The following is a 26518-nucleotide window of genomic DNA, read 5'->3' as shown; positions in this document are numbered from 1 at the left end:
AAAAAAAAAAACAAACAGATAATAGTATGCAACCTTCACACAACAACTTATGCACAAATAACTAGTTTCGGTAACCACATATCGAATTAAAATTTGAACTACCACATTCCACACAGAATTTCACTAAATTTGTGTCTCATATAGCTACATATATTGTTTTTTTTTCATTATTTATTTAAATTATAGGTAAGTTTGTTCTCCATATTATTATCTTAAATTGAATTTGATAAATAAAACCCTAATCTTTTTTTTACATAGATACTGTATCAATAAATAAAACCCTAATCTTTTTTTTACATAGATACTGTATCAATGGTTTTTGTAAAGCTTATTTGAATAGATATAAGTGGTTTGTTTTTACATTTTAAATTTAAAAAAAATTATTTTTTTTATATTTTTACTTTAAAATAATATTTTTAAATTATTTTGATGTATTAAGATCAAAATTAATTTTTTTAAATTAAAAAATATTATTTTAATATATTTTTAAATAAAAAATACATTTTAAAAAACAGTTAACCCCACACTACACTCTCATATAGCTGTGATAAATCCATGTAATAAATCCAGAATAAAAATCTTTGTCGGTCTTTCTCCCCAAACTGTACGAGAAAGCTGGACCTATAGGAAGCTAATCCAATGCCACCAGAGCCTATATGGGAAGCCCAGGAGAAATACTCTTAATTCAAGTCGGAAAGGCTCCCCATTGTCTGGGCTCTGTACCAACCATCCTCCCATTAATGCTCACCAATCTAGGCATTGACTATAAAGCTCTTTTCGCGCATTTTTGTACATCTACTCTTCCATCTCCAGTTTTCAAAGGCCGGACCTGACTGGATTGGCTGGCACCGCGTGCCTCCACGTGCATCTACCACAACGGCGAGACCACCTGTCCCCTTCAACGGCCACCAGCTACTAATTATTAAAATCAACTGTGACTCTAAATAACCCCTATACATCTTCAAATTCACGAACTTACCCCACCCACCAACTCCCTATAAAACTACTCGTTTGAAAGCTGTCAGACACAGCTGACGCAAAACAAAAACAATGACTCCTGCAGTACCTCTCTCCGAAATTCAAATCGAGAATGTCACGTTCCCGCCGGCGGTGAAACCTCCGGCTTCAAACAACACTCTCTTCCTCGGTGGTGCAGGTGCTTGATTAATCCACACACCCGTTGCTTATGCTAATCAATATCATGTAATCAGTACAGAGGTTTTTTTTTAATTTATTATTACCAACTTGGTTTCTTTATTTCTATTGCTTTGTGCTAACGTGAGCAGGGGTTAGAGGATTAGAGATTGAAGGCAAGTTCATAAAGTTCACGGCTATAGGAGTGTACTTGGAGGATAAGTCCTTGGAGTCACTTGCTGCTAAATGGAAGGGCAAGATTGCCAAGGAGTTGGCGGATTCCGTCGAGTTCTTTAGAGATATTGTTAGAGGTAAGTACTTATGTTCTGTCTTAGACGGGATTTCGGCTAAATCTTCGGTTACTTTGTTACAACACGGCAATTTTGATCAGTCAGGCGTCTTTCGGAGTGTCCTCAGGACGTTCTTAAAGTATTTTTTTAAAAAAATATATTAAAATATTATTTTTAAAATTTTTAATTTCTTTTACATCAGACATTAAAACTATTAAAAATATAAAATAAATTAATTAAAAACTCAAAAAGTTTAAAAAATAAGTGAACCACAATGCACTGCCAACCAATACCTTGACATTGCGTTTGACTAACGCATTTGCAACAATTATTGCGTCCGTAATGAGTATAGTTACTGAGACAGAGATATTTAGTCTGGGGGTTCCCGGGGGCATGTTTGGGACCTCAAAATTTAATTTTTTTTTTATATTTTTATATCGATTTAATATATGATATATAAATAATTTAAAAAAATTTAAAAAATACTTTAAACTGAGGGTTGCAGCCTGTTTATTACAAAACTAAAAAAAGAAATGATAATTATTTTTATTTTTTTATTAAAATTGTTTTGTTAAATAAAACGATATCACATGATTGATGGTTTAATGTATTCTATTTTTATTATTATATCATTAAATGTAATAAAATTCATGATTCGTGAATTTAAAACATTTTCATCTAACAAATGACATATCATTTAATAAAAAAAATACTTTTGTAAAAAAAATTAAATATCCCTGACGTTGGCCTAATTTAAAGTAATAAAAACGTTAGGAATCTCCTTTTCCACGCCTTTGCTCGACCGGCTAGGTCCATCTATTAGGTTTTAATTGGCAATTACGTCTAGCTAATAATTCATTTGTCTTGCCTGCAAATAGTTATCGAGGTGTGTGGATTAAATACGGAATTTAAGTTCAATCATCAAAGCTTTGCATCAAATAATTTCATGTTTGGGTTACTACCATGATTGGATTTTTACTTCGTGCATTAACATGGTGAAAAAGTAAATAAAAATTACACTACTATATCTGTTAGTAATTTAAATTCAAATTTAAATTACTGTGAAAACGAGGAGTTTCATTGAAATCTCTAAATATGGAAAATGTTTAGAGATTTTGCAATTATGCAAGAGCACGAGTATTGGATCTTTCTTGGTCTGAGTTTCTAGTCAATTCATAGCATTGCTGATTATGCATTTTATCTAAAAATCTAAGTATATTTCCTTATACCATATTCAAGGTCCCTTTGAGAAATTCATGCGGGTGACGATGATATTGCCATTAACGGGCCTCCAATATTCGGAGAAGGTTGCGGAGAATTGTGCTAACATTTGGAAATCTTTGGGAATTTACACCGATGCAGAAGCCAAAGCCATTGAGAAATTTCGAGAGGTCTTCAAGGAAGAAACCTTCCCCCCTGGCTCCTCTATTCTTTTCACACTATCACCCCATGGATCATTAGCTGTAAGTGTATCATGTTAATTTTTGTTGAGAATTTTTATCATAGTGTAGTGGATACTCGCACGTGTTTGCTGGAAAGCTCTTTAATGAAACTCGGCGCTCGTAACTGATATTTCGTATTATTCACCCTCTCTAATTACAGATTAGCTTCTCAAAAGATGGGTCTGTACCAGAAATCGAGAATGCAGTGATAGAGAATAAGCTACTTTCAGAGGCTGTGCTAGAGTCAATGATTGGCAAGCACGGTGTGTCTCCTGCAGCAAAACAAAGTTTGGCTACAACATTATCAGAATTGCTGAAAGAAAGTAATGAAAATGGGAACTGAGGCATAGCTGTTTTTAGGAAAACCTTGTTGTTACTATCATAAATAAAGGTTGATTGCCGATGAGCTTGAAGCTCAACCGGCATTCATGCTCGTTTTTTATGAGATTTCAGGCTCAAGCTTTTCCATTGTAACAATAAAGTACTGTAACGTTTCGCAGCTTCTGTAACTTCCTTCTATCTTTTCCGAGGTGGTGTGATTTTTCTTTGTTATATCTGTCTGCTAAGTAGCTGTTTGGTCGGACAAAAGCTTGCCTACTCATCTCCTAGGATGTATACTCGTTGATAAAATATTATTGACGAATGACAATATCCAAAGGTCTTAATTAGTTGTAGATCCGAAAAATCAAGAATTGTTTGTAGATTACAAGGTTTAGCTAGAAGTTATTTAACACCACGTCTCCCTGTCAACTCCCACCATATTGGCAAAGAACATAAACTCTGCATCTTTGTATAATCGCCCTCTTCTATGTTCATGGGTAAAATTTTGTGGATTCTTTTGGTTTTCACGGTCCTTCAATTGCAGAATGCTGCTTCTCAGGGTAACTTCCAATGCTATAATTTCTTAAGAAAAAACCTTCAATCTATTTTATTTTTTTTACATAATTAGTATTTGATTGACTCAGACGTCGTTTACATCAACCATCTTATATTATTTTGTGCTTTAAATTAAAATAAAGTCTATGAACGAACAGATTTGCTGTAAATGCCATGAAACTTCAGTTAATGGATTATCAGATTCCCTGGACCATGTTGGATGGTGGATCGACTGTGGCAGTGGAGTCACCCGAGTTGATCCCAACATGACCACGTGGGACACGGATGAAGACTTCACTCGATCAGGCATCAACAAACGTGTCCTGGATCAGCAGCCACTGAGATGAACACTCTCCGAGTCTTCCCTGATCAGACGGACCAAAATTGTTATACATTTCCCCCGACCATGTTTCTGCACAAAACTCTACGATACGTGATCCGAGCCGGGTTCTTCTATGGCAACTATGATGGACTCTCAAATCCTCCAACATTTGATCTTCATCTAAACGGCGGAAAATGGTCTACGGTTAATACAGCTTCGAGAAGTGGGCCCATTTATCACGAGATTGTGTACAGTTTACAGAAATCAGCGGTTCTTACAGTGTGCTTGGTGCAGACAAGAGATGGGGAGGTCCCTTTTATCTCTGCCTTGGAGTTTATGCCACTGCCAGATGTTCTGTACCCACACTTGGAGCCTAATATCTCATTCTCTCTTCTGGAGTCTGGAGAGCCAACTCGGGTGGCGGCGAGGTCAGGTATGTAGTTTTCTTGCTTTTTATTTTTGATACAAAGGGATAGATAATTAAAGCAGAGCTAAGGCCTCGATAAGGTAGTTTTCTTGTTATTATCAGCCTATTCTGGCATTGAAAATAAAAAAATATAATAAAAAAATCAAAGAAGTCTATAACTAGCTTGACAAAATTATAAAACTCTGATTAAAACTTCAATAGTTTATTACTGCGTACAAACATGTGTATTAGCTTTTCCACGTAACAAATCATTTACAATGGTGTATATTTTCTATTCACAATACTACTGTAAATCGGACTTTATACACACAAGAGCATCTACCATTCTCTTTTATTATTATTATTAAATTAACAATCTTTTTCATTTTTTTTTATTAATATGAATGTTTGGGTTAGCTTGCACATACCTTGACTAATCCCACAGGTCCTGAAATTAACGACCATATAAACCTCTAGTGGTCATTATATTAGCAACCACATGATTGAAACCTGAAACTTTAAGAAAAATAAATTTTTTAATCTTAAATTTTTATTATTGAATTACCTACTAGTTACTTGCATTCCTTTTATATTCTGTCTATTGATGTCAAATATATTGGAATTCAGACGACACTTTAATAATAATAATAATAATAATAATAATTTATCTTATTGTAGAGAAAAAGTTTAAGAAAAATACTCTCAGATTTCATTATTAAATACATTGAAGATTTCAAATGAAGATGATTAAAAATAAAACAGTCTAATTTAAAATATAAAAGATTTAATAAAAAAATATTTTTTTATGTTATTTTAGAGTAAAAGTTCAAGGAAAATACTCTCAAATTCTATTATTAAATACATTAAAGATTTCAAACGGAGATGATTAAAAGTAAAACAACCTAATTTAAAATATAAAAAATTTAATAAAAAATATTTTTTTATGTTATTGCATAGTAAAAGTTAAAGGAAAATACTCTCAAATTTCATTATTAAATACATTGAAGATTTCAAACGGAGATGATTAAAAGTAAAACAACCTAATTTAAAATATAAAATATTTAATAATTTTATTATTTTATTATTAAATCTTTTATATTTTAAATTAGGTTGTTTTACTTTTAATCATTCCGTTTGAAATCTTCAATGTATTTAATAATAAAATATATTTTTTTATGTTATTGTAGAGTAAAAGTTAAATGAAAATACTCTCAAATTTCAGCCTTATTTATTTAGAGGAAATTTTTTTATTAGAAACCATTATCCTCACTTTTTTATATTTGATAAACATATGAAAAATAAGTCAAAAAAATTTAAATTTTGGTCAAATAAAAAATAATGCTTGAAATTTTTTTTCTTTTTTTTCCCTTAAAGAACACCTTTTTCTTTTACTTTCAAGAAAACAATCTCTCCTCTTTCTCTCTCTTAATTAGTTTCATCGGAACTATTTTTAAAAAAACATTTTTGTGTGGCTATTGTAAATTTCTCTCTCAAATCTTTTTATTCCAACAAAAATTATTTTGAGCGTTTATAAGTGAAAAAAATATTATTTTTACTTAAAAAATATTTCACAATATTATATATCTATAATATTACATTTAAAATATTTATATTACATATATACAGTTATATTTTATAAATTAAGTTATATATAAATATATAATATAATAAAAAAAAATACATCATTATACTTTTTAGATCTTATTCTTTTATTGTAAATGATTAAATATCTATATTAAATATTCTATACATGTTAGATAAAATTTTTTAAAAATAAAATATTAAAACATCAAGAAGTTATTTTATAGCTTATTATTAAAAGTAAAACAACCCAATTTAAAATATAAAAAAATCATTTTATTCAAAATTTTAAATTATCATGCAAGGTTTTAAGTTTTATCAAGATAAAAGTTTTATAGACTTAAAATTTATATAAATTCACAAATTTAAACCTATGATAATTTAGTTAATAATATTGTGATACCTAATTAAAAAAAATTATTTCAATTTAAAAATTAAGCTATCAAATAAAATTTAAAGACATTATTTAAAAAAGTATTGTTTGTGTGGAACGCAGGTACGCGGGCCTTATCACAGATGAAATTCTACAACAGAATATGGACACGTGGAGTCATTCCGTCAAACTGTATTCAAGTCAGTATCTTGTCCAGCGGTGAACAAAAAATTAAAAAACCATTAAATTAAAAAAATAAAAAATAATTGAAAAAATCAAATTGTAAAAAAGACCGAATTAAAATTTTTAAAAAATCGACAGTTTGGTTTGATTTTAATTTTACAAGCCTGAAATCAAAAAACAAACCGAACCCAAACCAGAAAAAAACCGAGCTAAATCAGAAAAACTAAGCCAAACAAAAAAAACTGAGTCAAACTAGTTTGAACCAGGTTTTATTTTAAAAAATCAAACTAAACCAAAACAGATTAGTTTGAACCAATTTTAATTTTTTAAAATAATTTCAATTTAATTATTTTTTTATAAAAACCAAATCAAACCAAAAATAATCACCTGCCTTGCCAGATTCTAACATTATCGGTGTAGGAAAAGACCCTCCTGTTCCAGTGTTGCGAGAGTCCATTGTATCGAATACTTCTGATCCAATTACCTTGACCGTTGATCTTCCAACGGCGACCCCACAATCTGCTCATTTTGCATTTTACTTTACGGAATTGGCAACAGGCCCTTGTTAAATGACACGAGGATCATTGATATTAACATTGACAGTCAGATGATGCAGACAGTGAAAGCAGAGATGAACAAATGCAAGGTGGTCACATTGATTGTTTCGGCCCCCGCGATAAATATCACACTTGCTGCCTTTGAGTCGTGTACCTTGCCACCGATGATCACCGCCGTTGAAGTGTTCGGTAAGAATGATCTTGCGCCAGTTCAAGGAAAGGATAATAGCGCTAATGAACAGAAACATTTGTCTTTATCACACTTCCTTCTGATTAGTGTCCTGTGCCTGTCTCCTTTATAGCATGAGAGACGCGATTGATGTGATCTGATTTTGAAAATTTGCAGGGCACTTTATTTTAGATTCATTCGTTTCACTTTCAGTACAGAACATGGAAATTGTTTTTTAAAAAATAGAGTAATATTGCAGTTTTTTTTTATAAAAAAAATAGAATCATAAAAATGAAAACAAGAATTTCCCAGTCAAGTATAATATTTATGTATGGATTTATACGAGTTTGTAAACCATATTTTTTATATACATGAACACTTTTTAGCAATCTAAAATATTAGAATTATATTTAGTTCGTGTTAAAGATTTGATTTTTATTATGAATTCAATATAAAAACTCTCTCTTTTTTTAGTGGATAATATAACTTTTAAAAATGGTATTTTTAAATTTAAATAAGACATTAAAGCAGTTATTATAAGCTGTGATTTTGATTTTCTATGGCAATTAGCTGTAATCTTGATGTATTTATTTTTTAAAAGAAAAAACATATTCATTCTCAATAAAATGAACACCTTTTTTTATTTTCTCATTAAAAAAACTAAAAAAATGAATTAAAGATGAAGAAAATGAATTTTCTACCGGTAAACACACCCTCGATTCTGCTGTGAAATTGATACGTGGCGCGCTTGACATTGCTTTTGTAAGATATAAAATATTGTGTGTGTATATCTATATATGCTCTCTGTTTCTCTTGCCTACATTTTGATTTAATACGAGAGGATTGCTTCGGTAGCCGAGAAGATTTTATCATTTTCCTCGAAATATTTTCTTTTTAAATACACTAGATCGACATGAGAGGTGTATTTTTTAAATTATAATCTTAATTAATATATAATTTTTTTTAAAAAAAAAACTAACAGATAGTTTAAAGTCCACTGGACTTCTCCACCAGAAAAATATATATATATTAAGATTTAACTCCGAGTTGAGAATTGATATCTCGAGAACACAATTTCTCTCGAATCCAAAACAAATTCCAAAGTGCAGGCTGGATTAATAGCATGTGTTGTATGACCAAGAAGGCTATCAACTCCGAAGTGTATTGTATGAATAAGCAAGCAATAAGTTCAAATCATATGAAATATAAACGTTGGAAGCGACTAATTGCGAATTCTCTTGTTTGAAAAAAGATGGCTCGCTTCCAGAGCACAAGTATTTTTATGACAAGACCTGAAAAATAAAATGCTTCATACTCAACATCCAGCTCACTTGACTTTATTAAAGTAAAAGCAGATCTTGATATGATTTCCAAACCAACGGTGGATAATCCAGTGGTGGATACTTCATCCCATGCGCCCTGTTTGCTTCTGATTTCCGCCATCTGCGCATTGTGCTGGCTGCTGTAGAGAACGCGTTTACACGTCTTGTAACGACAAAGAAGGGGACAAGAGCATTATGTAAAGTCTCATTTGATTTTATATATAAAAAAAACCCTTGACTGATTATATTCTCTCCGCCAGCCATTTTCACGAAGCTTCTACCTCTTCCTCGCTCTTTCATTAATTAATCAATTAATTAATTGAAGGACATAGTTTTTATTTTTATTTGAAAAATAGAGTGGTGTAGATTGAAAAAATATTTGGAAAAAAATATTATTTTAAAGACAACTGTCTTTAGTTGTGTTTAAATATTATTTTTGTGGGCACTCGTTGTTACCAGTAGTGGTTATGTAGTCATGTTTTAAGATGTATTTTAAAAAATAATTAACTTGAACAAGAGTTAATTTGAAATTTAGAAAAAGAGATAAGATAAGGTGATATGATATAGTAACAAAGAGAAATGAAAGAAGAAAAAAAAAATAATGGATCACCGATGATACATCAAGATTTTATTTTTAACATACCTAGTATTATTAAATTTTTTTTGATGAGATGATTATAACAACATCTTAGAAGACCACCAAATAAAAATCGTAACTGATTTTGAGATTTATTGATAGTTAATTATGAATTTAATTGATGATATTTTAATATATTGTTATAATTATTTTGTTATATCAAATATGTAAAAACATAATTTTGATATGCTCTAAATAACTTATTCTTTCTTATTATTTTCTCTTTCATGTAACATCACCGTATCTCCTCTTCATCTCGTATTAAATCTCATTTGTTGAGCTCTTGATCTTTATAAAATTTAGAATTAACTTTCATACTTGCTAATTAGTGTGTTTAAATTTTTTTGTGTGTTTAATCCGCTATTACTAGCAGTTGTTGTTTAGTCATGTGTTTAAGATGCATGTCTTTTGTAAATTATTTAACCCAAACAAGAGTTAACTTGAAATTTCATGAATATCTAATGAGATTTAAAATCTAATGTCAAAGAAAGAGCGATAAGATAAGATAATAAGGTAAAAAAAAAATTGAGGAAAATAAATAAATAAATAAATAATGAGTCACTAGTAACATATCGAGATTTCGTTATCAACACACCCAGTACTATTATAAAGATTTTGATGGGATGATTATAACAACATCTTAAAAAATCACCAGACAAGATCTTAATTGGTTATAAGTTTTGTTAATGGTTAATTATGAACTCGTTTGATGATCTCTTAATGTGTTGTTATAATCTCAAAAACTTTTTAACAATATTAAACATATAAAAACAAAGCTCTCATATACTCTCAATCATTTTTTTTTTATTTCTTCTCTCATACCAAATCATCTTATCTTTTTTTCATTTCAAATTGAATCTTATTTATTGAGCCATTGATATTTATAAAATTTGAGATTAACTTTTATAATTGTTAATTAATTTGTATGGCAAATGATTTTTCAAGTAACTGCGGTTACAAACAACAGCTGTTTTCAAATGTTATTTTTAGAAGCAGTTATATTAAGATTATACTACTTTTCTAATATTTTTTTTAACCCGTGTTAGTTTTTAATTTTTTTTATTAAATCGCGCGAGAATGATAAAAGACCCGAAGTAACAAAACCAGGGACTTCTCGTGCTCAGCCTTCACCTACGACTAACCAATACACATGTCAACCCACGAGAAATATTAACATACCATTTCTTATTCTTTTGACATGCTTGAACTGCAAAATACAACTGTGGCAACTCAAACCTTAAAAGCCGATCATCTTAGGTACAACATACAGGGAAGAAAATTGTTTTGAAATTGATTGAAGCTCTGGACAAAGAAAAGGACCATGATAGAAAATGGGGTTTCACAAAAAACATTATTCTCCTCTCAAAGATCCCAGGGTTTTTTTCTAGCCGTTTCATACACTAAAACTAAACTTCTTTCTCCCAAGTTCTTTTATTCATATTCGGATTAGTCTTTTTAATTGAATTGTTTTCAACTCTTCATCAAATTCGAATCCAGATACTATTAAAATCTTCATTGCTGTCTAATTACCGAAAAATGTTATTCCACAGAGACAGGGCAAGAACCCGAAACCAGCGTTGCTAACATCGGATAATGATATTCTTGTACCATACTAATGTTTCAGTGATTATGAGCCCAGAGCTGGAATCACAGTCTAATCTAACGTGCAAATCCGCCACACTGTCTCTGTCACTCAAGAAATATGTTGTGATACATGTACACTATCAGAACCTAAAAGTACAATTACCTTTTATCCATTCACTCGGAGAAGCGCAACCAATCCATCCACTAACATTAGCTGTCTTCCTCATTTCTCCTTTTATACATCTTGTCTACTTCTTCCAACCACTCTAACTCTCTCACCCACTCTATCAACTTTTCTTTTAGTTCTTTTTTCCTTCTTTCCTTTTAGTTCTATGAATTTGTCAAAACGAACGTTTGCTAAATGAAAAAACAAACGTTTCTTTTTGGGCTGCGTTCAAATTAGTTAAATGATGCTGAACTGCAACGTGTTGCTGCATAACATGTCACCTCTGTTTACAAGTTGAGGAAGCCAATTATATGACTGGGGATTTTTGTAGCTTTTCAAGTATCTGGTTTGGTGTTTGTTAAATCTCGAAGGTGACCAATTTGTCCACTCTGTTCCATTCTTGATTTTGTTTTTCTTTTTTATCATCCGGGCCTTGTTAATATTTTGAGGAGGTAATTATCCAGGTATCAAACAACATCCCTGTCACACTTTTGTTCCTGTAATCGTCCCAGGTTTGTCACTTCTGTTTTCAATTCTTTCACGATCAGCATTAAAGTGTCAGCTTTGGTTGTGATATTGGAACCTTTTCTTTTCTTTCCCATTCCTGTTTCTATAATAGTCTCAGTTCTGCCATTTTTGTTATTTTCATCTCAGCTTTGACTGTTCTTTTGTTACCAATCCAGCTTCAAAAGTTCTATTGAGTTTGTTAATCTGATTTTTTCTCCAAGTTCTTATCTTTCTCCGTGGTTCTTAATCATGGTGAATATCTACAGTTGTGAATTGCTCATCTTGATTGGTTCAATTCTGTGTCTAGTATGTGTTTCATTAGAATATGTTCCCGAAGATAACTATTTGATAGATTGTGGATCCTCTACAAATAGTTCAGTAGGGGATCGTGTATTTGTAGCTGATCAATCCTATTCCGATGTCCTTTCAACCCCACACAGTATTTCTGCCAATACGAGTTCAGATTCCACCTCTTCAACATATGATTCTGCTCTTTATCAAACTGCAAAAATATTCAATGAGAGCTCTCATTACACCTTTCCAATCAAGAAACCCGGGCGACACTGGATCCGCCTCCATTTCTTTCCCTTTGTGTATAGAAACTACAATTTGAGCATGGCAAAGTTCTCCGTCTCTGCTCAAAACTTCACACTTATTAAAGAATATCGGTTAGAGTCTCCTCCCATTGTGAAGGAATACTCTGTCAATGTAACGTCTGGCAATCTCGTTCTCACCTTTACTCCCTCTGTCAATTCATTTGCCTTTATTAATGCATTAGAAGTTTTTTCACTCCCTGACGAGCTGATTCCTGCGGGTGCTAGGACCATTAGTAGTATCCAAGGTAACTACAAAAATCTGTGGAAGCAAGCATTAGAGACAGTCGAGAGGGTTAATATGGGCAACCAAACCGTGTTTCCCCAAAATGATACCTTGTGGCGACTTTGGGTTTCTGATAATGAATATCTGATACATAATAATCTAGTAACGTTCGTGTCTAATGTCACAGCGGTCAATTTCACTGGAGGAGGGCCGACTGAGAATATTGCTCCCTCTTTGGTCTATGGAACTGCTACTAGATTGAACTCAGACTCTGATCCTAATATCAATGCCAATGTGACATGGCTTTTTGATGTTGATCCTGGTTTTGAGTATCTGGTTCGTTTCCACTTTTGTGATATATTAAGCATTCCTCATCCTAAGCTGTACTTCAATGTGTATATTGGTTCTTGGCTAGTTTATCAAAATCTTGATCTTCTCAAACTCACATTCTCCTTGGGTGCTCCGTATTTTATGGACGTCATCACCAGAGCAAGTGACACTCGACTGTTAAATGTAAGTGTTGGCCCTTCTAATGTAGGTATCCCTTACCCAAATGCCATTCTTAATGGGCTGGAGATCATGAAAATAAGCAATTCCGAGGATAGCCTCGATGTCTTAGACTCTATATCCTCAAGAAGTTCGGAGGTGAAAGTCATTATTGTTGTAGGCTTGACCGTTGGATTGTTTCTCGTTGTTGTTTTGGCTTTTGTTCTGTTTCTGCTGTGTCGAAGAAGGAAATTAGACCACGCTGACCCCTTGAAATCAGAAGGCCATTTTCCCACGAGTGGAGGAGGTAACAATCGATACTTCAACGGTGCTAACATCTTTTCCACCTCAAAATTCGGGTACCGCTTCCCTTTCATGGTTATCCAAGAAGCTACAGATAACTTCACTGAGAGTTTGGTTCTTGGGGTTGGTGGCTTTGGAAAGGTTTACAGAGGAGTTCTGAGAGATGAGACAATGGTGGCAGTGAAGAGGGGAACTTCACAATCACAAGGCATTGCAGAATTCCGGACTGAGATTGAAATGTTATCTCAGTTCCGGCACCGGCATCTGGTCTCTTTGATTGGATACTGTGATGAAAGGGATGAGATGATCATAATATATGAGTTCATGGAAAATGGGACTCTGAAGGACCATCTGTATGGCTCAAATCATCCCAGCCTGAGCTGGAGACAGAGGCTTGAGATATGCACTGGAGCAGCTAAAGGACTTCACTATCTCCATACTGGCTCTACAAGGGCTATCATTCACCGCGATGTCAAGTCTGCAAACATACTACTAGATGAGAATTTCATGGCCAAGGTTGCTGATTTTGGGCTTTCTAAGACTGGTCCTGAAATAGATCAGTCGCATGTTAGCACAGCAGTCAAGGGAAGCTTCGGATATCTCGATCCAGAGTACTTGATAAGGCAGCAACTGACGGAGAAATCAGATGTTTACTCATTTGGAGTCGTCATGTTTGAAGTTGTTTGTGGGAGACCCGTTATCGATCCATCAGTTTCAAGAGAAAGGGTTAACTTAGTTGACTGGGCATTGAAGTCTATAAGGGGAGGAAAATTGGAGGAAATTGTAGACCCTCGTCTTGAAGGTCAAATTAAGCCAGATTCATTGAAGAAGTTTGTTGAGATAGCTGAGAAGTGCTTGGCAGAGTGTGGTGTTGATAGACCTTCAATGGGAGATGTCTTGTGGAATCTGGAGTGTTCTCTCCAACTCCAGGGTAATGAAGAGAGATCAAGCAACAATTGTCAGATTCCGACACAATTTAATCGTGGAAATAACTTTGAGACCAGAGTATCCGCTAGAGAATTCAGCCTGGGAGGCGGAGATGACCTTGATGGTGTTTCAATGAGTAAAGTCTTTGCCCAAATGGTTAGAGAGGAAATGAGGTAGACTGCAGGGAAGCCATGGACTCGAACCTGTAGAAAAAAGGATCCATTTCTTGCAGAAAGTCAGGCTTAGAAGAATATACCGTACAGGAAGTGTGGATTAAAACCTGTTGCAAGTAGACTGGTACATTTTTGAAAATCAAGTAGCTTGATTTTGTATGTTGTCAAGGGAGTAAATGCATAGCGCATTCCATTATTCCACCTGTGTCTTTGATTTCATTACTCTCTCTTTCTTGGATGTTGAATGTTCTTCATTGACCGAGGGCTTTCTCTCATGATTTGTAATAATCTTGTTTTCTACACCAATTTAGTGCTTGATCTCTTGCTTCCAGTTTCCACTTCTCACGCAATATATATCATTGTCATCTCTGTTTTGCTTTCTGCTGTGCTTGGTAGTTGATTATCCTCTTATACTTTCAAGCTTGATAGCAAGAAAGAAAAAGAGATGCTCAGGTGCTGAATAGTGAATCACAGAGCTAAACTAGCCATGACAAAAAAAAAAAAAAAAACTTGAATTAAAAAGAAGGACGATGTAGCATGCATGAATGACAACTTGGAAGGGAGAAAGGTTGCATGCTTGGCCATGGACTGCGATGGGAGTTTATTTGCTGCTTATGAACAGTAATTTTCTCTGCTTGCACGAAGGGAAACATCTTCTGTCACTTAAATTTCTGGAATAACCTGCTTTAGTTATGCACAATTAGCAGGTAGATTGATAGTCGGTCCACTGAGCTTGTATGGGTCAAGCTAACACTGCAGAGAAGAGTTTCAGGATTTATTTTGCTTGTTTTTTTTAAAATTAATTTTAATTTTGATATATTAATATCAAAAATAAAATTTAAAAAATAAAAAAATTATTATTTTAATATATTTATAAATAAAATATATTTTAAAAAAAATACTCAAAAAGATAATATGCTTAAAATCTTAGAAATCATTTGCGAACGCGGTGCAAACTATATTTAAAAAAACTCAATTTTTTTTGCTAAAATTTAATATGGTTTATATGTTTTGGATCATTTTAATGTGTTAATGTCAAAAATAATTTTTTTAAAAATAAAAAAAGATTATTGGTATGTATTTCGATATAAAAAATTATTTAAAAAGCAACCACTACCATACTGCCAAACATAATCTTAAAAAACAAAATGATTACTTTTGTAAATAAGGCAGAAAACGAGTTTCCCTTGCTATTTTAAATATGATTGTTTTAAAAATATTTTTTTTAATTTTAAATTATTTTAATAGATTGATGTTAAAAGTAAATTTTTAAAAATAAAAAAATATTATTTTAATATATTTTTAAAAATATTTCAAAAAACTGCCATAATAACTAACAATGAGAATATATATAAATTGCTAAGAGGAAATGTTAACTTTTGATTTTTAAATTTACAAATTTATCCCCTCATCATTTTCCAGTACAAATACCCTTTCTCCAATTCTCCACCGCCTGAATTCAACAATAAATCCTTAAATAAAATCAAATAAATAAACAATACAAATACCATAATCCTAGCCGTTCTTTCATTACCCTCACGATTATCTCACCCTCTCTTTATCCTTAAACTAGAGAAAAATAGAGTGAGATAAAGAGAGCAACAAAACCAGATAACAGTTAACAAAACCCTAGACTACTATGGATCGCTCCTCCAAGCGCACACGTGACGACCGTGACCGTGACCGTGACCACCACAAACACCGATCACGAGACGATAAGCACCGAGACTCCTCCGATTCTCACCACCACCGATCAGAGAGAGAATCTCACCATCGCGACCATCACAAATCATCTAGGCGCGATGATACTAAGCGCGAAAGATCTCGCGAGCGAGAAGAGAGTGTAGATAGGCGAGAGAGATCTCACGATCACAAATCATCTTCCTCATCGAGGCGTGAGGACAGAGAGAGATCGTATGATGCGAGAGAGGAGAGAGAAGGGAGTAGAGAGAGAAAGCGCGAGAAGAGAGAGAGAGAGATTGAAGAGGAGGATTATTTTGAGAGAAAGAAGAGAAAAGAGAGAGGAGGGAGTGAAGATAGGGTTGTTGTTGACAAGGAGAAGAGGAGTAGAAGAAGATTTGGCGAAAAAGTGAAAGAAGAGGATAATAGTATTGATACCAATAATAATGGTAATAGTTTTGAGAATGTGAAGAGTGTGGATTTGAGTGAGGTTAGAGTGAAGGAGGAAGTGAATGGTCAGCCAACTGGTGGCGGCAGTGGCAGCACCACAGAAAACGGTGGTGTTTCGACTGCAAATGTAAGTTTTCTTCCTGGCTATATTTTTATTTTTCGTGCCTGCTTTGGGTATTCTTTTCCATTGTGTTTGTTTGCTGTTTTGTGGTTTGATTAAGTGTACATGTTTGGCTTGGATAATTGGATTAATGTAATATATTAAGAATAGAGGACGGTGTTATGTTCTCTATGTTCTCTTATCTTTGGTTTAATTAGTTGTAACATGGGCTGTTTGGATTAGATGGTGGGATAACGAGGGGTAGTTTGGTGGGGAGATGGGAGTTGTGGTTCTTCACCGAATTTGATGCTGTGTGTGCCTATTACAATTTACAACTAGAAGCTATTTTATTTCTTGTGTTACATCTCGTAGTGTTCATGGTTGTTCAAATGGGACTGTTATTGTGTGTTTCCATGTGTGTAATTTGAGAATGGAGTTGGTATAGTGGATAATTTGTTGTTTTTAAATCTAAAATGACTAGTCGCTGTGCTTTACTAGAAATAGAAAATTGAGCAATGATTTGGATCAGGTTGATAATTAGATTTTCAAGTTTAATTTTAGTGGTTCTATGTGCAAAACAGAGGTAAATTTTAGTGCCATGTGATGGAAGATATATAGTGTTTGTGGCATAAGTGATTTGCCAAGCAGTGTTCTTAGGGTGTGTTTGTTTTTGTGGTTGTATTTGCTTATCAAAGTTCTTTTCAAACTGTTTGTTGCCGGAAAAAAGCATTAAATTGATGCTTTTAGGTGCTTTTTGATGGTTTTGATGAGCTGATGTCAAAAAAGAATATTTTTTTTGGAAAAATCATCATTTTGATGCATTTTCAATTGGAAAACACTTTTAAAAAGTACCATGGAATACACTCTTAAATACTTATATTTTTTAATTAGCATTTTCTTAAGGTTTTTTGCGGAAGGACTCACTTTTGTTCCTCTTTTGGCCTCGTTCACTTGCTCAATTGTTCGTACTGCTTGGCACTCTGCCTTGCAAGCATGCTGCTGTGTGCACATGGACTATCTGGTTTCATCAGTTTTCTAATAGTAATAAGAACCTTTTGAACTGTATTTTGAGATTCCAAATCATTGGTTTGCTTACATAAAGGTTGATTAAAAGTCCTCTCTTTAACAAGAAATGGCAATTTCCCTTTCGTGCTAGAACTGCTTTCCCATCAATCTAGATGTAGGTAGAAGATAACGTTCTTTATCTTTCTATTTTTGTGAAGACCTGCTTTCACTTCCTATTTTTATGCAATGAATATTTGGTTGGCTGTAGAAGGATGTGTCCTGTGAATCTTGCATTTAAATTGTTCAACTTTTAACTGTTCCCTGTGTAAGGTGATTGGTGTCTGATATTTACGTTTGTGCCTAATTATACGTGTTTGGATTCTGTATAATGTACAAGTACAAAACGCATGCATAGAATCTAGGGTGTTATAGAAGTTATGCTTCTTGAAAGTGTATTTTCCCAGAGCCATCTTAAATTTTATTTACATGGTGTGGCTTTTGCATGATGTTTTCATTTGATTATAAGCCTATTATCTTTTCAAAGCTTTTCATTTGTTGCCCCCCCAATCTCTACTTTTAAATGGTCTTCTTAAGGTGCTCCGATTATCAAGCCTGTATGCTGACATATGAAGTTAATTGTTCCATACCTGCAGGGTTCTACTCTGGCAACTTTCACCAAGACACCAAGCAATTTGCCTGAGACCTCTGTGACCCCTGTCCACCCCCTTCCTACCAAGGTATCTTCAATTTCAAACACAAATGAAAATAAGGGAGTTAGTATTGCCAGATCTCATGAGGTTCCTGGAAAATCTAGTACAGATGGGACAACTTCAGCTGCTGGGAAAAGTGGAAATCTATCACTTGATGCTTTAGCGAAAGCTAAGAAAGCCTTACAAATGCAGAAGGAACTGTCAGAGAAGCTGAAGAAGCTACCCCTGGTAAGTTCCCATCATGGAATTTCTATGACATTCTTGCATGTGCTGTTGTTTCCCTATATCTCTTTGTCATGTCCAAATATTTATACACCCTCTTTCTTTCTGCGATTCCAGTACATATTGACTGTTTCTGTTCTTTGCTCTTGTAGTCGAGTAAGGGTAATAAAAGTTCAGGTGGTGGCTTACAAGGTCCATTGTCATCAGCAACCATTACTACTGCTGTTTCAGTAGAGGCAATGCCAAGTTCATCCACCTCATCTACTAGTACTATGGTGTCTGTAAAGCCACCTGCAACTGGCATGGCACCTCCGCCTGATATTACTAGCATGCCCAATTATGAAGCTGTTAAACGTGCCCAGGAACTCGCTGCTAAAATGGGATTTCGCCAGGACCCTGAGTTTGCTCCTCTTATAAACTTTTTCCCTGGTCAGTTGCCGGCAGAAGTCTCTGCGCTGCAGAAACCTTCCAAGGCCCCTGTTCTTCGTGTGGATGCACTTGGTAGGGAAATAGATGAACATGGAAATGTGGTGAACGTGACTAAACCAAACAACCTCAGCACCCTAAAGGTTGGGTAATCTCTATAAGACTGGTCTTTTTATTATCTTTTTGTTAGACCTGTGATATTTAAATAGTGATTGTGTAGGGCTGTAATGTGATACATTTGGATTTTTTCAGGTCAACATCAACAAGCAGAAAAAGGAAGCATTCCAGATTCTTAAACCTGAATTGGATGTGGATCCTGAATCAAATCCTTATTTTGATGCAAAAATGGGAATTAATAAGAATAAATTCTTGAGACCCAAACGGATGACTTTCCAGTTTGTAGAGGAAGGCAAGTGGTTAAAAGAAGCTGAAATAATGAAACTGAGGGTACTTCTTGCAAACTCTGCACCTTTTTGCTGTCATTGCTATTTTCATTGTGTGCGTGTATTTATAGTTTTTATTTGCTTTACTCAGAATCAATTTGGAGAAGAAAGAGAAAAGGATATGAAGGCAAGGCAAGCATTACATGCGAAGGCAAAGGCCGCTCCTGATATAAATCCTAATTTGATAGAGGTATCAGAGCGAGTTACAACCAAAGCAAAGCCTAAGGATCCAATTCCTGATATCGAGTGGTGGTAAGTTTACATTTACTTCTCTTTATATAATATGATTCTTCTCAATAACAACACTTGTTGTTGCTTTGTTGCAGAATTGGTTCCACATTGTACACTTGAATTTGAGCCTGAATGATCTAACTGGAATGATTGTTTGCTAATTCTCATTTTAGGAACAAGTGCTTGTCACTGGAAATGCTCTATTTCAAAAAAAATCTTTATTTGATCCTTCTTTGTACGTGCTGTATAAGGATGGCTAGGGATTGATGACCTGTTTTTTCGTTGCAACTGCTTGAGTAGATTCTAAGATTCTGTAATGTCTGAGGTTCAGCAATGACTGAATCTTAAAGTCGTGTTCTACTTATTCAGAGAGTTGATCAGAGTAGCTTTTTAACCAGGGTTGTGCCAAACTTTGAATCCTGTTCTGATTCCTTTAAGCTACTTTTCCCAGTGGTTTATCCTGGCTATTGCATGATCAATGAGTCCCACAACCTAGTTAAAAACAGTCTCTGAGCAAAAAAATAGGTCTAGTACATCCTAAGCTCCTTAGTCTACATTCTTGGGGTTTCCTTCTTTTGAAGCCCAAGAAGGGTTTCATGTGTATGTCTGGCTGTTTGTGAATACCTCAAATTAGAATAATTACAGATAGTGGGAGAACTTTTGTTTTGGTTATTCTATGTACTTTAGCTTTTCTTCTTATTCTCATATCGGTCATTCTTGTCTTAGTTGGAAAGGAATTAATCTGTTTGTGGTTGCTTAATTTCAGGGATGTACCTCTGTTGACTAGTGGGACTTATGGTGAGGATGTTGATGATCTCACGACCCAGCGTAGATTGAAAATGGAGAAAATTACTATCTATGTAGAGCACCCGCGTCCAATTGAGCCCCCGGCTGAGCCAGCTCCTCCCCCACCTCAACCTTTGAAGCTAACTAAGAAGGAGCAGAAGAAGCTCCGTACACAGCGTCGCCTTGCTCGGGAAAAAGATAGACAGGAGATGATTAGACAAGGCTTGATTGAACCTCCAAAACCAAAGGTTAAGATGAGCAATCTAATGAAAGTTCTTGGCTCTGAAGCAACACAAGATCCAACTAGACTTGAAAAGGAAATTCGTACTGCAGCTGCTGAACGTGAACAAGCACATATTGATCGTAATACTGCACGTAAGCTCACTCCTGCTGAGCGTCGTGAAAAGAAGGAGAGAAAGCTCTTTGATGACCCAAATACTGTGGAAACTATTGTTTCTATTTACAGAATCAACGATCTTTCAGACAAGAAAACTCGCTTCAAAGTTGATGTCAATGCTCACGAGAATCGCTTGACTGGATGCACGGTGATTACAGAGGGAATTTGTGTGGTGGTTGTTGAAGGGGGGAGCAAATCCATCAAAAGATACGGAAAACTAATGCTTAGGCGTATAAACTGGGCTGAAGCTGTAAATGAGGATGAAGGAGGTGACAATGACGAGAAACCTATGAACAAATGTGTGCTAGTGTGGCAAGGTAGTGTTGCCAAACCTAACTTCCACAGGTTTTCTTTGCATGAGTGTGTGACTGAAGCTGCAGCCCGAAAATATTTTGCTGATGCTGGTGTTGCTCACTATTGGGATCTTGCTGTCAATTTCTCCGATGATCAAATGTGAGAGGCTGCTTTGAAGAAAGAGTGTTTTTAGGTCATTACTGATCTTTGTCAAAGTCTAGCTACTTCAATTTGCGGCTAAGAGTTCTGAGATAACTTTGATGCAATTTTTCACCTATATGTGGCTTTCAGATCATTGAAAGTAGATCTATTGCTTTAAGATACGTGTTGATTTAAATCCCATGTCTCTGAACCGTTCTGTCCATGGGGTTAGGCAGAAAAATGCTTGAAAGCTTCGAATTTTAAATGTAGATGCTATTGTCAGATTGAATAGCTAAAGGAGTATTCTGATGGTTGATCTTTCAACAAGGCAGTGTGGCAACTACTAGGTTTGTCTGGATATCTAATTGAATTGTCAGATAACAGTTACATGTTGCTTTAAGATAGACTAATCTCGAGTTTTGCTAATGCCCAATTACAGCATGCTTACTGATGATGTTGGGAATTGCAGCGGCCTGTGCATGCAGAAAGTGGCAAGTACATTTAATATGTAATGTTTAGGGATCGGCATTTGTTGATGCAGCTGTTAAGGCTGTCAGTCAACAATGTTAATAAAATCACGCTGCCGCCTTTCCGAGAGGTACTCGAAACGTACTTGTGAATTAAGGATGAAGACGTCCAAGCTCTTGCTGTCCATAAATGGGATGTTGGGAGACATTACTGCATTCAGCTTCTTGCTATTTCTTGGCACATCCCCTATCGCCTGAGCATTTATAGCAATTTTTGGAAGGGAGGCTTCTTGTGCCGCCGGACCCTGCCATCATTTATTTCAATAATTTCATCTAACAAAATTGAATTTCCTGACTAAAGACGAGCATATCTTCAACAACAATCATTTTTTCATCTCATAATTGAGGATTACGTGAACTGGAGGTGCACCGGCATCGGGCAACTATATTTAAACTGACCTCCTAAAAGCGCTAATATGGGAGCATAGAACGAAGAAAATGGTAATCGGGCTTTGTTTTTTCTCTCCCGTGGGATGGAATCTTTTCCTTCACGGACCGCGACTGAGCTCACATTCAGTTTAGTTAGTTAAAGGCATGTTATTGACATCGGATTACAAGACTAGGAGATTCATAAGAATTTACTTCTATGTTATTAGATAAAAGGTTTTAGAGAATAGTTGTAAAATTCAAAATTAGTATTGTTTACTGCAAATTAATTTTCAAAATGTTTTTTACTCATAAATATAAAAAAATAAAAGTAATATTTTTTTATTTTTTAAAATTTATCTTTAAGCATTAAAAAAACAATTAATATCAAGAAAAAATAATCAAAACGGTTATAATTGCCTCAAGTTAAGTTTCTTGATTAATTAATTGGAGGGAGCAAATGGGCACCTTAATGTTACTATTTGGGCCTAAAAAAGTACTAAACAGTAGTCAACGAATCCTATTGACTAAGGTAAACCACGTGTACGTGTTGAAATGGACAGATTACCCTGGAGCATAGAAAAAGTTTTAGGTAAAGTATGAAGAGAAGAGTTTCACTTTTGCTCCAGAAGATTAAGAACATGCAGCTTGATGAAGACGGGTAGCAAAACAACCTGCAGGCCTTCTTCCTCTTTCGAAGGTTGACTTTGGAGTTTGCTGTGACAAAAAAAAAAAAAAAACAGTTGAGAAATGAGCCCCATGCCCTTGCACATGCCTGTTCGCTTTATGCCCATGTTTTATTTTGACTAGGGAGATTTCTCACAGCTTTATTTGTAGGTGCGGGTTAGCTTGAAATTTGGTGAGTGACGGTAGCCTATCTACATTGAACCACCGAGTGTCTTGTGTGTACCAAAAATATAATGCATTTTTGTGAACTTGTTGCTTCCACTCCTTCTCCGTTCCCTTTTTGAGATATTGTAAGCATGCTAGTGGGCACTTCATGGCTAACAAGACCACCTTTGTTTTATTATTATTTAATTTTGAGTTGTGGAAATTGTCCTTAATTTGTACTTGCGATAGGCCATGATCGTATATATGTGCCTTCTTTTCCCATTTCATATATTTTCCCTTTTTCTTGAATTGGTTGAGCTAAATGGCTTAAATATTCAACAAGCTCCCATTCGTTGGAGGAGCCCATATCTGGTCCATGTTGCTTGTAATTTAAAATTCCATTCTGAGCTACCTAGATAGAGTGTTAGAAGCATGCATGCCTCTTTATGCACATCGACTAGTTCTTGAGAGAGATTTGATTAATTTGTGGTTTACTGTCTTTATTCAATTTCATGGCAACGCCAATAATATTCTCTGAGTTTCCATTGAAGGTTTTCGTGTGTAATGAACAGCTAACTTCGCATCCATAGTCGGTGGTTTAAAGCTGTAAAATTACTATAAGTTGCCATGTTTAGAGATTAATAATAGGCTCGGGATAGCTTTAATTACATTATCTAAACTCGAATGGCTCCGTTTTGGTTCAGGAAGCAAGCAGGAAGACTTGGTTAGATTGTTAGCTGTAGGATCTCATAAAGGGGTGCCAACTTAGCTACTTCTCCCTTTTGTGCTTGCAGCCATTGTCGTCTTCTTTGAGGTACGAAAAGTAAATAATACATCCAATTGTGTGTTCCAAAATTCGTTATTTGCTCGAATTGTTAATTCATTTGCGGACCCACTAGTAAGGAGTCTAATAACTGATTTTGTTTCAAACAACCGTGCAAATCTAAAAGTTAACTACACAAGCCCACGCTACTGGCACATAAATTCACAAAACTTTGCTTTTAATTTTTATAAGTAGAATGGAGATGATAAAATTTAAATTTATAAGTAGAGGGAAGATTTCAAGAATAATTTTATGTTATTTTTTAATATATATTTTAAATAAAAATTATTTAAATCTAAAATTTATACAGATTCATATCATTTTATATTTTTAGTTTTTATTAAATAAAATAAAAATGATGAGATTTGAACTCATAATTATTTAATTATAAAATTTTAATTTTATATCAAAAAATTATTTCAATCTAATAACTTAAAATATTATAAAATAAATTTAAAATATAATTTATATAATTCTTTAAACTTTTTCATTTTAGCACGGAAGCCGCCGAACACTAGCTAAGCAAGCAACGCAACATCTAGGCCAGTACTGGTGGAGTAATGAACGCTATGATTTTTATTCTGTTCACCCTGCGCGGATTAAAATGTTAAGATGAAAAGTGGATATATTTGTCCCTAAAGATTTGCATGATTCTCAATTGGGTCCATCAATCACTGCCCAATTAAATCACCATTATATATGATATGACAACAAATCGAATCGTTTTGAGACAGATGGGTCATCCTTTTTTTTTCTTTTTCTTTTTTCTCCCGAGTGTTTCTAAGGTAATAACTTTTTTTTAAAAAGGGTTAATTAATTGGATAATGTTCAATGGACAGGAAATTAAGTTTTTTTATTGGGAATTGTTTTAAATCGATGACCTAATTTAGATTGGGGCAGTACTTGACGGGTCCTCTGTCCAAAAGTTATTAATATATTCAAAGAAAGTAATTTGAAATTTCATGTCAGGGTAAGAAGTAATTTTCAGTTTCGAAGGCTGGAAAACGTGGAGAGCAGCAGAAAACGAGACTTTCTCATGCAACCTGCAGCCTTCGACATGCTTGACGAGGCCTTGGGTTCTGGAAAAGATAGAATCAATTCGGGGGCACGAGATAGCTTACATGCATGTGAAGAAATATACATCCCGAACCCTCCAGCATGGTACAGCCAAGTTATTTTCGAACTTTTGACAAGTTCGGCTCCACATCTTAATTATATTTATGGTGTTCAACCATTTATTGAGTGATTGTTTGGCTGTATGGTAGTTTATTTTTTTTATTTTTAACTATAGAAAAAAATTATTTAATTAGTTAAATTATTTATTTTTTATATCGAGTTCCACACATTATCAATATCCAAGCACAAAGACCAGCCTTATAAGAGGAGGATGTATGTTTGTAGAAACTAAAATAATCTATTTTATATTCATGAAGATTTATTTTTTATTTATTTTAAATGCAAAAATATATTTTAAAAAACTATATTTAAAAAACTGCAACTAAAAATATTTTCTTAAATGTGTTTTTTTAAAATTATAATTATAAAAACTACCACAATATCAGATACATATTTAGGCTCCCAACCTTCATGTGTAGGAATGATAATTTAATCCGAATCCGGTAGACACCGACCTGATCTGAATGAATGGGTATTTTTTGAACTTGATTGATAGTTAAGTGAGATCCGAAGTCCGCATAAACCTAACCTGGAATATATATTTATATTATGTAAATATACTTGTAGAATATTTAGGTTTTTTTAATATAATATGATATATATACATACTTTAATATTGACATGAAATATATATATATATATATATATATATATATATATATATATATATATATCATTTTATCATTTAATAAATATATACATACTTTATATATATTATTTTATTTTTTATTGATTAATAAATAATAAATAATAATTAATAAATATTCAATATCTGAAACTCTATAAATAGTTTATTAATACTTAAACGTTTTACTCGATAAATAATAAATAAATTATGATTATATATTGCCATTCCAAATGGTGCGTGTGTAGAAAATTAATTACCTAAACATTTCAAGTAAAAATTTATGAAATCAGTTGCATGCAGACCACACAAACAGTATCAAGCTACATTCATATGTTTCTTTTGAATAATCGTGTATATATATTTTCTCTAATATTTGAATTAAACTAAATTTGTAAATAAAATAAAATTAAAGTGTTTGATTCAATAGCCAACCAATCACTAAATCCCCTAATTAATCGGTATTTCAACGTAACAGCCGAGTCAACTCGTTATTTTCGGGCTCACCATAGAAGCAGGTTTCTTCATCAACCAGATGCATCGGGTCGGAATTAACTAGTTTCTCGGTCTAACCAGACAGACCAAGTCAGATTCAGATCATAATAGCACCGCAGAGGAGGCGATAGAAGTTACCATACATCTTACCTGTTTACTTGGACTCCAACTCTGCTTACGCAAACAGTAGATCAACACCCAACCTACTTTTAATTAAACCCTAAATACAAACACCACCAACGAAACCCATTTTGCCACATGTCAACTCCCAGCAACCTTAAGCACCCACGTGTCATGTCCCATTCCCCCGAAGAAAAGAAGACGTATAGGCAACTGATTAGGAGATTTAGGTCACCTTTCTCTCACCACCTCCCGCCTCCTCTTCACACAGTTAAATGACACCACTTAAACATAATTAAACTTGTAAACTTAATTAACACAGTAATTACCCACACACTTTCCCTTTTGCAATTCAATTCAAATCATTATATATAGAAGAAATCACAAAACTCTAAAACAGAGACGCATCTAAA

At 34.0% G+C, this 26518-nt stretch overlaps 3 protein-coding genes across 4 annotated transcripts; all 3 read left to right on the top strand.

Moving 5' to 3' along the window:
- Positions 1 to 998: 998 nt before the first annotated feature.
- Positions 999 to 3418, top strand: LOC133697368 (chalcone--flavanone isomerase-like). The gene is made up of 4 exons (XM_062119851.1): positions 999 to 1156; positions 1287 to 1445; positions 2664 to 2887; positions 3027 to 3418. Exons 1-4 carry the CDS (start codon positions 1051 to 1053, stop codon positions 3207 to 3209), a joined length of 672 nt encoding a protein of 223 aa, XP_061975835.1. The 5' UTR covers positions 999 to 1050; the 3' UTR covers positions 3210 to 3418.
- Positions 3419 to 11079: 7661 nt separating this feature from the next.
- Positions 11080 to 14588, top strand: LOC133697367 (probable receptor-like protein kinase At5g59700). The gene is made up of 2 exons (XM_062119850.1): positions 11080 to 11413; positions 11507 to 14588. Exon 2 carries the CDS (start codon positions 11799 to 11801, stop codon positions 14259 to 14261), a length of 2463 nt encoding a protein of 820 aa, XP_061975834.1. The 5' UTR covers positions 11080 to 11413; positions 11507 to 11798; the 3' UTR covers positions 14262 to 14588.
- A 1163-nt stretch (positions 14589 to 15751) lies between these two features.
- LOC133697085 (protein RDM16-like) lies at positions 15752 to 21469 on the top strand. Of its 2 annotated transcripts, XM_062119432.1 has the most exons (7): positions 16457 to 16514; positions 18146 to 18229; positions 18312 to 18430; positions 18577 to 18993; positions 19103 to 19297; positions 19385 to 19545; positions 20291 to 21469. In XM_062119432.1, exons 3-7 carry the CDS (start codon positions 18389 to 18391, stop codon positions 21162 to 21164), a joined length of 1689 nt encoding a protein of 562 aa, XP_061975416.1. In that variant the 5' UTR covers positions 16457 to 16514; positions 18146 to 18229; positions 18312 to 18388; the 3' UTR covers positions 21165 to 21469. The 2 variants fall into 2 exon arrangements, with proteins under 2 accessions (XP_061975415.1, XP_061975416.1); XM_062119431.1 differs by having other exon boundaries at positions 15752 to 16514; positions 18146 to 18430.
- The last annotated feature ends 5049 nt before the right edge of the window (positions 21470 to 26518 follow it).

The sequence above is a fragment of the Populus nigra genome, chromosome 6 (genome assembly GCF_951802175.1).
Source record: "Populus nigra chromosome 6, ddPopNigr1.1, whole genome shotgun sequence".
NCBI lineage: Eukaryota > Viridiplantae > Streptophyta > Magnoliopsida > Malpighiales > Salicaceae > Populus > Populus nigra.
This window is presented reverse-complemented; position numbering and strand designations above follow the sequence as displayed.